We start from the raw sequence: 14,581 nt of genomic DNA, 5'->3' as shown, positions 1-14,581 counted from the left end.
CAAACTGATTGAGATCGTTTATTAATTTTTTTTAATAATAGCAACAATACTTGTATAAATTTGTTAATCGCACTTCAGTACAATAGAATACATTATATTTTATATATTGTGTAATTATTTTAATCAACATTAACATTATGTGAAATAAGTTTGGGGTTGCGTTCAACAGCAGTTAAGATTATTGCAGCGAAATAAATTCATTTGCAACAAGAATTTATAATTTTATTCAAAACCACCGGTTTATTATGCTCGTAAGAAGCTATCTGTTATTATTCTTTGGCTTTTGTAGCACAGTCCCTGTTTAAAGCGACAGGCTGCGGCTGGCCATCATCCCAGCCGGAAATGATGTAGCCCTCGAGATGTTGATGAAAGCTGAAGCATGTAATCTTCTCATCCTCGTCGCTTACGACTTGGCAGTTTTTGTAATTGATAGATTTTTTTAGAAGAATATTCTCGGACCGAAAATGAATCCTTCCAGAAGAAGCGAAAGTGATTGGCAGGGTCTGGTGAACGAGGTAAGAAACGCAGACATATTGATGCCTCGCGCTCATCTGCACTCTATGAATCATACATCGATGAATTTATCCAAGTGACGTGTGTAAAGTTTAAGGGTATGGTTTTCTAAATACGATCAGATTATTTTGCTGATTTACAGAGACGTGAAATCCTCTTGTGTTGTCATTTTCTGGAGACCGCTTGTTCTTATCGAATAGTAAAGGTGACATGGTTCTTATTACATCTTTAAATGCCTAGCATCATAATAAATAAAGCGCAGAAGGTCTGACACGACATGATTAACCTAAATCTTCACCCTTTTACGTCAAGATCCATGAACAGCTTGGACCTGCAATTTAAATAATTAAAAAAATAATGATTTTAAAATACAGTAGTGTAGTATTATAGCATGCCATGTATGTGTGCATGTATGTTTTCATTTAGGGAACTTTTAAACCCATAACAACTAAATAACAGGGCCCTGTGGACTTTGAATGTGTGTTTACATAATCTTTTGAATAAATGTACTTATATTGATAATTTTAATTTAACTTTAATACCCCTTCTCAAGTGCATTGACAGATTTAGAAAGTTCAAAGGTTTGGTTGACCTTTTCAAAGGTTATATTAATTTAAAAGTATGATTTAGTTCTTTATATCAGTTGTTCTCAACAGGGGTCATTAGTGACCTTTAACAAACTTCCAAGGTGGCTGCATGATGTCTTAATTCTGTAATAATAATAACATGTACTGTTAATAATAATAATAATAATACATAATTTAACTTCAGTAAAAGGCTAAAACCACTAAAATCAAGATGTAGAATTAATGTAAATTGAAATCATATTTCATATTATTGGCCTGCAGCTAATGTTTTATTAACATACAGAACACACAGTTCGTAGAACATCTGGAATAACGAAAGCGAATAAATTAAAGGAGTACGTTATGGGTTCTCAAATGCAGAAACTTCTCAGCATTTTAGCAAAATTCCCAATATAAATATTTTCACTTACAGGGGAAAAATGTAAATATTATCTTCGAAGAGACGTTGGTTACACTTTAAGATGTCGTTGTTACACGTTACATGTACTTAATATATAATAATTAATTATGCATAATTACATGCAAGTAACCCTAAACCAAGCCCTAATCCTAAACCTAACCATATCAGAATCAGAATTAGCTTTATTGCCAGGTATGTTTACACATACAAGGAATTTGTTTTAGTGACAATAGCTCCACAGTGCGACAGAATGACAGCAACAGGAGAGGACACAGATAGTAAAAGAATAATGTACAAATATACAAAATGGACAATATGCAAAATAGCAGAAACACAATATACAAAATAGACAATTCAGTATGTACAGGTATGTTAGGTGCAAATATGACGTAATAAGTATTAAATAAAAAGTAAAAAGTATGATAGTGTTGTGTGTTTCATGATTATTTTTAAGAGTTCAAATGTTCATGAGATGGATTGCCTGAGAGAAGAAACTGTTCCTGTGTCTGGTCGTTCTGGTGTACAGAGCTCTGTAGCGTCGACCAGACGGTAACAGTTCAAAGAGCGAGTGTGCTGGATGTGAGGGGTCCAGAGTGATTTTGCCAGCCCTTTTGCTCACTCTGGATAAGTACAGTTCTTGGAGAGGGGGGAGGGTTGTACCAATGTTTCGCTCAGCAGTCCGGACTACCCTCTGTAGTCTTCTGAGGTCAGATTTGGTAGCTGAGCTGAACCAGACAGATATAGAAGTGCAGAGGACGGATTCAAGGATGGCGGAATAGAACTGTTTCAGCAGCTCCTGTGGCAGGTTGAACTTCCGCAGCTGGCGAAGAAAGTACAACCTCTGCTGGGCCTTTTTCACAATGGAGTCAATGTGAATATCCCACTTCAGCCCCTGATAAATTGTGGTGCCCAGGAATCTAAATGACTCCACTGCAGTCACAGTGCTGTTCGTGATGGTGAGTGGGGGAGAGCAGGGGGGTTTCTCCTGAAGTCCATGATCATCTCCACTGTTTTGAGCGTGTTGAGCTCCAGGTTGTTAAGACTGCACCAGACAGCCAGCTCCTTAACCTCCTGTCTGTAGGCAGACTCGTCACCATCCTGAATGAGGCCGATCAGTGTGGTGTCATCTGCAAACTTCAGGAGCTTGACAGAGGGGTCTTTAGATGTGCAGTCATTGGTGTAGAGGGAGAAGAGCAGTGGGGAGAGAATGCAGCCCTGAGGGGCTCCAGTGCTTTTTCAAAACTGCAGTAGAACTCATTCAGATCGTCTGCCAGTTGTTGATTCTCCACAGTGCTGGGGGATGGTGTCTTGTAATTGGTGATGTCTTTCAGACTTTTCCACACTGAAGCCGTGTCACTGGAAGAGAATTGGATCCTTAGCTTATCAGAATAATTCCTCTTTGCCACTCTGATCTCCTTTTCCAGTCTGTATTTGGCCTGTTTATACAAGACTCTGTCCCCATTCCTGCAAGCATCTTCTTTGGCCTGACGGAGCTGTCTGAGTTTAGCAGTGAACCATGGTTTGTCGTTGTTGTAAATTAGAGGAGTCTTGGTAGGAATGCACATATCCTCACAGAAACTGATATAAGATGTTACAGTCTCTGTTAGCTCGTCCAGATCGTTTGCAGCAGCTTCAAAAACAGTCCAATCAGTAAGGTCGAGACAGGCTTGTAAAACCCACTCTGTCTCATTAGTCCATCTCTTTACAGTCCTTAATACAGGTTTAACTGATTTCAGTTTCTGCCTGTAGATCGGTATGAGATGAACCAAACAGTGATCAGAGAGTCCTAAAGCTGCCTGTGGGACAGAGTGCTATGCATCTTTTATTGCTGTGTAACAGTGATCCAGTATATTACTGTCTCTGGTGGGACATGTAACATGCTGTCTGTATTTTGGCAGTTCACAGGAGAGATTTGCTTTATTAAAGTCCCCAAGAATGATTAAAACAGAGTCCGTGTGTTGTTGTTCTGTGTCTGTGATCTCATCAGCGAATTTCTGTAAAGCTGATCTCACGTGCGCTTGCGGTGAAATGTAGACACTCACGAGAATGAATGAGCAGAACTCCCACGGCGAGTAGAAAGGTTTACAGTTGATGCAAAGCATTTCTAGATCTGAACAGCACATCTTCTTTAACACAGTTACATCTGTACACCACCTCTCATTGATGTAGAAGCATGTCCCGCCGCCGCACAATTTCCCCATTGATTCTGCGTCGCGATCTGCTCTGATCAGCTGGAAATTAGGCAGATGTAATGCGCTGTCTGGAATTGCGCCATTCAGCCAGGTTTCCGTGAAACACAGAGCAGCAGAGTTTGAAAAGTCCTTGTTTAACTGGGAAAGCAGAAGGAGTTCGTCCGTTTTGTTGGGTAGAGAGAGGAGATTAGCCAGATGGATGCTGGGAAATGGCATTCGAAATCCGCGCTGTAAGTACGTATAAGTGTAGTAAGTACATGTAGTTATTTAATATTACCCAGTACTTAAATGTGTAATTACACTGTAACAAGGACACCTTAACATAAAGTGTAACCGAGACTTATGAGTCGGAGGCCATGGTGGAAAAAGCTTAGGTGATTTTGCTGAAAAACAATGCTGCAAGAACCCACTTTGATCATTGCCTCTTCTGGCAGTGGTGACTAATGTGTTGAATTGAAACATTAACAACCCTGTTGTTTTCTTTGTGTGCCTAGTTCCTGGTATGCAAGAGAAAACTGGAGAGTAAGAAGGAGGCACTGCTGATCTTATCAAAAGAACTGGACACCTGCCAGCAGGAAAGGGATCAGTTTAAACTGATGGCAAACCAGCTCCGTGAACGCCACCAAGGGCTCAAGAAAAAGTACAGAGAGCTTATAGTATGTATTTCTATTCTAAACAAATTAAACACCCACGTAGAAGTATGAGGTATTGTTATTATAATAAAGAAATATATTTTTTTTCTTTAATAGGATGGCGACCCTTCTCTGCCTCCTGAAAAAAGAAACCAAGTATGTCTGTGCTTATCAGTATAGTTAAATATGCTTAACTATACTCTGTTATATAATGTATGTTTAAAACTACAGATCTGAGTTCTAAATGTGTGTTAACAAATGTGTAGTTTGTGAAGTACTCAACCCAGTACTCCTGATGATCATTTGGTCATTGTTCATTGTGTTTAACTTGCCACAGGTCAATCTGGCCCAGTTATTGAGAAACTCACGAGAACAGAACAAACAGCTGAGCGAGGAGATGAAAGAACTGAAGCAACGTTTAGCGGAGGTGCAGGGTGATAACAAGGTATGGGTTCCACTCTGCACAGAGGTGATCACTTTGCATGACTCAGTCCCATGCAGATGTTTGCAAGGTCAAATGTGTAATCAACCACATTGATCACAGTTTATATATTATGGTATATCTGCATCACACAGCTACTGAGGATGACCATCGCAAAGCAGCGTCTAGGGGACGAAGAGGTGGGGACTCGTCACTTTCCAGCCCATGAGAGAGAAGATCTCGTTCAGCAGTTAGAAAGAGCTCGAGAACAGGTGCATTGCTCTTGGCGTTCCACACAATTTAGTTCTCAAGAATATCACTGTGTGTCATGTCTCACAGTTTCTGTAGACACTGGTGTCATAGAAAAACAAAACACTGAGACAATAGTTTAGTAAAAAAGCAATATCTGTCCTGTGTCATGACCCTATGGTGTTGCAGAATGAAGCACTGGAACAAAGCTTAAAGGCAGCCACGGATGAATTACAGGACGTGAGAGCAGAGCGTAATGTCTATCAGGAGAAAGCTCACAGACTAAACCTGGAAATTAACCACATCTTGGGAAGCCACGAGAATCGCATTCTTGATATAGATGCTCTGTGTATGGAGAACAGGTCAGTGTTACCATGTTCAGGATCTACACACCTACACATTTAGCATCTACTGCTGCGGTAGCAGGAGGTAAACACACACACACACGTTTGTTTTTGTGAATTGTGGGGACTTTCCATAGACTTCTATTACTTTTATACTGATCAAACAATATTTTCTATCCTCATAATCCTAAACCTACCCTTTACAGAACCCTTAAAGTTTACATTGTTACACTTTCAGATAAACATAATTTACTATTTGTAATCATATTTTCTCTCGTCTGGACTGCTGGCCGGTCCCTACAATGTCAAAAATTTCAGGTTTTACTATCCTTTGGGGAGATTTGGTCCCTACAATGTAGCATAAACAAGTACACAAACACACACTAATTAACACATGCAGAGATTTATTATTTTAGTACACATAAATCACATTCTGATTCCAAAATAACTGATATTTTAGATGTATAATGCTATTATAGTTTTGTTAATATTTTGATGTTCTGTTTTGATTTTAAATGTAAAGCTTTAGTAATTTTGTTGTGTTTGTCATTTTTTTTTAAATACGTCTATATAGTTTTTAGTTGTTTTTTTTTTTTGCACTTTTTTTATTGATTTTTCAAACATGTTAAGGAAAAAAATTCAAACAATTACATAATTATGTTTTTTCCTTCCCCACCCTGTTCCACAACCTTAAATTAAAAGAAAGTGGAAAAATAATAAATAAATAACCAAACAACCAAATAAATAATTATATGAATAAATGATTAATAATGTTAACAGTGCTTACTGTACAAAATAACAGATAAATAATATCAAACAGATATATCAAAGTCAATTTTGTTAACAAAAGTAAAATATGTCTATATAGTTGTTATTATTTTTTATTTTGGTTTTAGTTATTATTTTAGTACTTAAACTAGGATAAAATGATAAATGATGCATTAGCAACTAACTGACATCAAATAACTTTAGAATTGGTTTTCCATGACAGGCAGTATATTTTCAATGTAACAGGCAGGGAGAAAACGCCAGTGACATGACTAATGAAAGGCATTTTGATTATTTACATGATTAATAGATATATTTATACGAAAGCATATGTGACTCTAGGAACATGATCAGGTTTGTGGTGAGACTGACTTCTGCTGGTCTGGTGGGGGCATTACAGGCATTGATATGGCCGTTTTAACATATCCAGTTGGTTTTGTTGGTGCCTAAATATTATCAATAGTGATATTTATCTAGTCATTTTGTGGGTTATCTGTATGTCATATTAAAGTCTTCAAAATATATATATATTTTTTTAAGATATCTGCATGAGCGGCTGATGCAGCTTCAGGAGGAGGTCAGCCTCCTCAAATCAAACGTCATGAAGTACAAGGTATTTATTACACATACAACCAAATTTATATGTACACAAAATATTTATTCACTTTAGTTATGTATAAGTTCATTGTTGGCATATGCTAATGTGTTTTATTTCAGAGTGCTTTGGAAAGCAAGAAGAACTGTAAAGTCTATGGCAAGTCCAACAGCAGTGCTCTGACAGGAGTCCTCTCTGCTAAACAAGGTACCACACAAGACTTCTACAGAATCCAGACAGTAACAATTGAGTTCTTTATCAGTATTCTTCTTTAATATACAATTCTTTGAAAGAAAAATACACAGAAGCTAATATGTTTCAAGTACAAGAGCTGTTGCTGTCAGAGGAGAATGGCTGCAGTCTCCCGGTCACTTCACAGTCCATCGGTGACCTGAAGTCGCTGGCCACTGCTCTGCTGGAGACCATCCATGAGAAGAACATGGTCATTCAGCATCAACGGCAAACCAACAAGTATGTTACATCGTGACAACTGTCATCTCATTGTCTGTGCTGGAAAGCACCCAAGATACAGTGTTACTTTCGAATGGTTTATTTATGTACTATTATAGTTTTTATTAATATTCTGGAGTAGATATTATTTTTATATTTTCAGTTTTCATTTTTAAATTCAGTTTGTTGTAAAATGTGCATTTTATTTTTATCAGTGTATTTTTGTATATGTTACTATTTAGGTTTAATATATTTTTATTATTTCAGTTTTAGTGCTTCGGCTTAATTTAGTTTTGTTTATTTCATTTATTAAGGCAACATTTAACATTCTTTAGTTTTTTTATGTTATTTTATGTATTTTATCTTATTATGGCTTTATTTAAATTAACAAAAGTGTTTTTATTGTTTTTTGTTAATTATAATAATCCTGCCAAGATTCAAATTAAGCCATAGCATTCTTATTTGTACAAAATTATGGAAGAATATTCCAGACAATTTTCGAAAGGAAATGCGATTCCATTTGAGTTTTGGCAGGTTACATGCACAGTGCAGAGAGAGTGAAAAAGCAGACAAGGTAATTAATATTGCTATTTAAATATGACAGGCTCATAAATCGTCAGATACAGGAAATACAGTTGCAAATTGACTTTTCTTTTTCATTTGAAATTTGGCGAAAGCGAAAATGCAAACGGTAATGCAAGATTTGCAATTGCGTTTGGACTATGTCACAATTTATGTGTCCAGATATGGAAAACGCAATTGAAAATACAATTTGCAATTCCTTTTGAAAATTGTCCGGAATATCCTTCCATACTGAATAGTGATAAAAAGTGAAATGTAGCTGTTGGTTTGCATATATTTAAACAGGATCCTGGGTAACCGGGTTGCAGAACTTGAAAGAAAGTTGAAAACATTAGAGGTGTCTGGGTTGTGGAGTCTGCCAGGTAAACATCATGTCCATTCTATGCAGTTGCTTTTTTTTCTTAATTTCCACTATTTAATGATAGTTTGGTGTTTTAATGTTTGCTCTAATACACTTTACATTTGTGTAATGGGTGTTTCTTTGTAACATAATATATATTATCTTGCTTTATTTCAGTTTTTTTAAATCACTTTCAATTGCTTTCCCATTTCTGCTTTTCACTCTTTCTTCTCTACTTTCTTCTCACCCTCTCTGGAGGCATCACCTACAATGTGTCTCTCGGACTAGGGAGTATGTTTTTTATTCAATATAGTTTTTTGCCTTTTATACCTTTCTGCACTTTTTTCAAACCAATTCTACCTCTGTTACCCTTGTTGTTAACTTGACAAGATAACTTTCATTTGTTGTTATAGTTGTGTATTTATTGACTTGAACTTTTTTACAGGAAGGAAAGCTGTAATTGTCCTGAGTGACTCTCAGCATGTCCAGTCCACCACAGAACAGTCAGTCCATCTGACACCAGAGTTAATGGGTAAGTTACTACCTAGTGAACACTAATTGGCAGTTTACATCTATACAGTACACTTTTGTGTCTCATGACTTCTTTAAACATTACAGGCACAAATCCAAATGTTTTTCTTTAATTTATAGTTATGATTAATTTTGTAATAATCATAGACCCTGACCTAACCCTAAGTTTGCATATGGAAAATACTTAGGTGCATAAGCTCAAAACATTTAATTCAAAGACAAGTGAAGAAGCTGTTGTGGCCCGCCGCGGTTGTTGCTGGTCTGGATCGCAGTCAGTGCAGCAAGAAAGGCTCAAACAGCAGAGTTTCCGGTGTCAAAGGAAGACTTTATTACAAAGTAACAAAGCCGAGAGAGAAGCCGCCACATCCACTGTCTCTCTGGTCTTTGTTTGTTCAGATGCTCCATTTTATACACTCTGACAATGTATTGACAATGTATTGACCTTGGTTCTTTCTTGCCATATCTTTTTTGGCTCGCCACCAATATTTTGCATGCCTTTTGATCCGTTATCTAATGGTGGAATATTGCTGAATCTCCCTTTTTAAAATTATATGGCCTCCCCTTGTCTGGAGGTCATTTCATCCTCTTTGATGTCTGGTGGCCTTCCCTTGCTTTCTGCACCTGGCATCATGTAAACTCACAATGAACTACCATGTGAACTCACGATGAACCCACAGTCTATGCTACTTTAACACATTATTCAATACTTTTGATATGACATTCTCTTTTCAGTAATATTAATAAGATAATAACATTTCTGTATTTTACTACTGAATTACACAATAAAGCTTGCACGCATAATTCTAAAAAAATTCCTTACAAAATTCTTACATTCAAGTGAAAGAAAATGCTACATTGTTAAATGGTTTTAAATGTCACCACATTAAATTCAACACCATAATTTTAAAGAGCTTTTTTCTCCGAATTAGTAGTATCAGTACATGCATACAGCGACACACAACTTTGCGGTTGAATATAAAAAATTGAATGAACAACCAAAAAAAACATGGATGGCCATGTCCTCCATGTGAGTCAACTGTTCCTATTAATCTCCACATAGGATCTCCTCCTGGCACTTTTCCTAAATACAGATTCAGTTGTTAGATCTAATATTAACATTCTTCTACTTACGTTTTTTCACATTTGCCATGTTTTTGCTGTCAGACAAACACAGAGCTTTTCTACCTCAAAATTTCACATTTAATTCATTGCCACTTGCTGTTTCTTTGGATTTGTTTGTGATATTATATTTGTGACTAGCAAATTCTGATGGAAAACTGTTTCTACACCAATGTTTTTTTCATTGTATATACCCAAAAACGTACTCGTTTACTAACGTAACCTCGGTTCCCTTAGATACGGGAACGAGTACTGCATTGCTAGACGCTATGGGGAAAACTCCTTTTTCTCCGAGGACTGAAGACTTTTTCAATCGCGCAGTGTGACTGCACTGCCATTGGTTCGTGCAGTAATACAAAACGAACCAATGGCTCGTCAGCGGTACTGCACGAGCCTATGGCGGCAAAGCCTGCCAGAGCCCGCCAAAAGGGGCGGGGTCATCTGGCTATATAAGCGGGCGCTTCACCATAGGAAAACAGGCCAATTCGACTGAAGCGACGACCTGAGTCGTGCAGCTGCATGGCATAGTACGCAGTACTCGTTCCCATATCTAAGGGAACCTCGGTTACGTTAGTAACCGAATACGTTCCCTATCGATACTTCACTCGTACTGTGTCGCTAGACGCTATGGGGAACAAATACAATCCCGCCATGCCATGAAGAGAAACGACAACATAAACTGGCTTTGAGCAATAAAGCTCAGAGGGATCAATTATGAGCAGGAAGAGTCCTGCAGGAGGCATGAGGACCGAACTCCTAGAGGTCGGTCCATTCTAGACATGGTTTCTATGGTCATAAGTACAGCCTCAGCACCAGGGATGGGGCCAAGAGCGTACTTGGAGAATCAGGCAATGCCTGAGGGGACCGCCCAAGAGAGGTGTGCGCCCTTTACGCAGAGAGAACCCGAGCCTGTAAGGACATCCAAGTTATAGAACCTGGCAAATGTGGACGGCGAGGCCCAGCCGGCCGCCGCACAAATGTCTGCCATGGACACACCACTAGACCATGCCCAAGAAGAGGCCACGCCTCTAGTGGAATGGGCTCTCGCTCCAATGGGGCTCTGGAGGTCCAGGGAGGAGTATGCCAGTGCGATAGCGTCAACTAGCCATCGAGAGCCTGCAAGTCACCTACTCGCTTCACCGATGCTAGCGCTAGTAGCAGAGCGGTCTTGAGCGACACTGTTTTTAAGCTTGCAGATTGTAGTGGCTCAAAAGGAGGGCCCTTCAGGGCTGTCAGGACTGTGGGCAGGTCCCATGCAGGGACTGTGAGGGGTCGGGGCGGATGGAGCCTCCTAGATCCCCCCAGGAAACGGACAACCAGGTTGTTCCGGCCCAACGACTGTCCGGCTATAGGAGCGTGAGAAGCTGCTATAGCTGCCACGTAGACTCTGAGCGTGGAAGGGGCGTGGCCCTTATCCAACAGCGCCCGCTTATATAGCCAGATGACCCCGCCCCTTTTGGCGGGCTCTGGCAGGCTTTGCCCCCATTTGTTTTGTATTACTGCACGAACCAATGGCCGTGCAGTCACACTGCGTGATTGAAAAAGTCTTCAGTCCTCTGAGAAAAAGGAGTTTTCCCCATAGCGTCTAGCGATGCAGTACGAGTTAAGTATCGACAGGGAACATTAATCCGTGTGCTGCTAACATTCATAGTAGACATCCAAAGCTACTACTGCATACCAGTAACATTCGGAGGAATATCAAATACATAACTCAGAATTGTTGTAGTTACACATCCACATTTCAGAAAATTGCAGAATCACAAAAAAACATTTTCAAATGCATATTTTGGGAACATGATCTAAAAATGGAAAACATCATAGGAGTAAAACCGCTCATATTATATTTTGGTTAACTTCTGAAAACATTTTCAGAAGGTAAATCACCTCCTTTCACTGAAAACAATGGGGGAGGGGGAGACTTCATTTGTTTATACAACCCAAATTCTGGAAATTTTGGGACATTTTTAAATTTGAATAGAATGAAAATTAAAAGACTTTCAAATCACAAGAGCCAATATTTTATTCACAATAGAACATAGAGAACATAACAAATGTTTAAGTGGAGAGATTTTACACTTTTATCCACTAAATGAGCTCATTTCAAATTTGATGCCTGCTACAGTTCTCAAAAAAGTTGGCACGGGGGCAACAAAGGGCTGAAAAAGCAAGATATTTTGAAAAGATTCAGCTGGGAGAACATCTAGCAACTAATTAAGTTAATTAACATCAGGTCTGTAACATGAAAGGGAAGTCTTAGAGAGGCAGAGTCTCTCAGAAGTAAAGATGGGCAGAGGCTCTCCAATCTGTGAAAGAGTGCGTAAAAAGATTGTGGAATACTTTAAAAACAACATTCCTCAACGTCAAATTGCAAAGCCTTTGAAAATCTCATCATCTACAGTTTTAAATAAAAAATAATAACAAAAGTGTCAATTCTTTCCAGCAGGAGATGAGGAGATTGTTACTGGAGAAGAGGTGACAGAAGACACTGGACTCAGCACAGATTTCACCTCAGATGAGTGTCAAGCCATGGCAGGCGAGTTGAACCAAGAGAGTGATTATTTCAACCGCACATATTCAGTCTCACAAACGCCACAATTCAGTAATCCAGCAGAAAGTATCCAGCCTGTAGAGAGCACACAGTGTAAAACCCTTGCTTGTTGTGACTCTGAGAAGCCTGTGTGTCCTCCTGAGAGGGGATCAGAACAACATAATGAAGATCTCACGAGCCGTGGATGTCAGTCTTTGAACACAGAAGCATCTTTGAAAGGTTCGGAAGAAGAGGCTGATGTGGAGAATGAAGTTCCTGATGTTCATTCTGAGGAGGACTTTGATAGTCAAGGTGCATTAGAGGACAGTCGGCCTGTGGCATTAGAGACCTTTAGCAGTTCTGGATCTGAGTCATATACACCGGAACAGCAAACAGAGCGATCAGTCGAAGAAGAAACAGAGAATGCTACCCTAAACACAAGTTCTTCTGCTCAAACCTCATCACACCAGGAATGAACCTTCATGATGTTAAAAACTGTGAGAGAAATTCATAAAAACCTCCATTCATTTAAAGTGTTCTGATTCAGAACTGTATGATAAAGAATAAAAACAAGAACATTTGAATGTCCAAATGAAACCAGTTCATTATTCCAATTAAGCTAAACGCAAACTAAAAAGTTGACAATGAGGCAAGCTGGTAAAACCAGCAAGCTGAATATTAAAATCAACAATTTTATGGTTCAATACCTGACGACAGATCATCAAGAATCTCAAATGAATCCGTAGATGTGACGCCACTATGATGACACTAAACCAGCAAGTTTATTTTTTAGTCATTTTAAAGACACATCTTTATGTATTTTGACTAATTTAAATACCTTTGTAATTGCATCTGGTGTATTTTGTGGACAAAACATGACAATTGTAATTTTCAGTTTAACCTTCTTGTGATTTTTTTTTTTTTTTTTCTTTCTCCATGCAAAAGCATTCTCCATGCGTTCCACATGCAAAAGCTAAAGGTTCTCTTTTCTTAGTTCTTTTCTTATAACACTGAATGTTATGATTTGTTCCTTACAGAGTCAGTGTATATTTATTTCCTGTCATATTGGTCTTATTTATTATAATTTGTGATCTTGATGATTGTAAGTGTTTGATCTGTAAAGGTTGGTGTAAAATCATTCTCTGTAGAACACCTAATATTACACTGTAATATAGTGTAAAATTAAAATGGGAACAATCATCAGCTTGAAAGCTTAAATTATATTTAATTATGTACAAAAGCACTGCATTGAAATACACCAGCCATTTAGTTTGACCCTCTGCTGCTATATTATTGAATTATTACTGCAAGTTTATTTGGTTTGCATTGACTTGACCTGTTGGGTGCACCAAAAAATATTTAGAATGATGGTAGGATTACCTTGTTGTATATGTCCTCAAGTCATTGAAATAAAAAGTAACATTTGCCATTACAAACATCCAGTTCATAAGTCTTCTGAAGCAAAAATATTGTAATAAATCCATCAAGAGGTTTTTAACTTCAAACCATTGCTTCCAGCTAAAATATGAGTCATCTACCCATAATATTGCTTTCTTCAGTAAAAACATCGTCTCGACTGAATCAGGAGAGAGATATGCAGATTAAGCACTGTTTACAAGCAAAATAAGTTCTGAACAATGGAGGAAGCATTATTATGGATCATGGTTTTTGGCCAGAAGTAATTGTCTAAGGGTGAGTAAATGTTAAGCAAATTTTCATTTTTGATTGAACTATTCCTTTAAAAGAAGGTCAGGTGAGCAGTAATACTCTGGAAAAACTTAAATGTATCGAAGCAGTGATACAGTTTCTTAAAACTTGCTGTGTTTGATCAATACAATATTTAAAATGTTGGAATAAAATACTCAATAGGTTTGATGCAAGGCCTAGTCCGATGTAATGCTTGAACTGTGGTTTGTTAACTATTATGTTCTTAATATTTTTAATTTTTGTGTCTATTCAGAGTGCCTGTTCAATAACAAAAATAAAATTGGCAAGTTAATAAATCCACTCTTTTTAAATGATATTGGACCAACTACTAAAGACAGCAGGAGCTTGATTTCCAACATTTAATGCAAACAAACCTTTTTGACTGGAGCAAAACAAATAACTGCCATTCACTAGCCAATCAGAGTGCAATGACAGTGATCAATAAGGGAAAAAGATTATGCACTACGCTTACAAAAACATTGCTCCATTTAAAATGTAATTAACAATACCAGATTAGATTATTTCAAATTTATGCAACACAGAACATCACTAGATGTAAATCTTTGGACAGAATTGTAAGGATTTTTGCTGTTATTTTTCTTTTTCTATAAGAGCAGCACAAAT

At 37.9% G+C, this 14,581-nt stretch overlaps 1 protein-coding gene across 2 annotated transcripts; it reads left to right on the top strand.

Moving 5' to 3' along the window:
- The first annotated feature begins 329 nt into the window (after positions 1–329).
- On the top strand, positions 330–13,683 carry LOC306873588 (coiled-coil domain-containing protein 149-B-like). Of its 2 annotated transcripts, XM_079422999.1 has the most exons (13): positions 330–515; positions 4,187–4,348; positions 4,442–4,480; positions 4,662–4,769; positions 4,901–5,017; positions 5,184–5,356; positions 6,647–6,719; positions 6,824–6,908; positions 7,025–7,172; positions 8,019–8,095; positions 8,332–8,364; positions 8,519–8,605; positions 12,164–13,683. In XM_079422999.1, the coding sequence occupies exons 1-13, from the start codon at positions 465–467 to the stop codon at positions 12,724–12,726; spliced, it is 1,716 nt and encodes a 571-aa protein (XP_079279125.1). In that variant the 5' UTR covers positions 330–464; the 3' UTR covers positions 12,727–13,683. The 2 variants fall into 2 exon arrangements, with proteins under 2 accessions (XP_079279125.1, XP_079279126.1); XM_079423000.1 differs by lacking the exon at positions 8,332–8,364.
- The last annotated feature ends 898 nt before the right edge of the window (positions 13,684–14,581 follow it).

The sequence above is a fragment of the Barbus barbus genome (genome assembly GCF_936440315.1).
Source record: "Barbus barbus genome assembly, chromosome: 8".
Classification (NCBI taxonomy): domain Eukaryota; kingdom Metazoa; phylum Chordata; class Actinopteri; order Cypriniformes; family Cyprinidae; genus Barbus; species Barbus barbus.
This window is presented reverse-complemented; position numbering and strand designations above follow the sequence as displayed.

Bases quoted from the DNA above. Each gene is read 5' to 3' on its own strand.
- LOC306873588 (XM_079422999.1), top strand. From the start codon at position 465: ATGAATCCTTCCAGAAGAAGCGAAAGTGATTGGCAGGGTCTGGTGAAC. The intron at 516-4,186 runs GTAAGAAACGCA...TTGTGTGCCTAG, and splicing joins GGCAGGGTCTGGTGAACGAG to TTCCTGGTATGCAAGAGAAA. The intron at 6,909-7,024 runs GTACCACACAAG...ATATGTTTCAAG, and splicing joins AGTCCTCTCTGCTAAACAAG to TACAAGAGCTGTTGCTGTCA.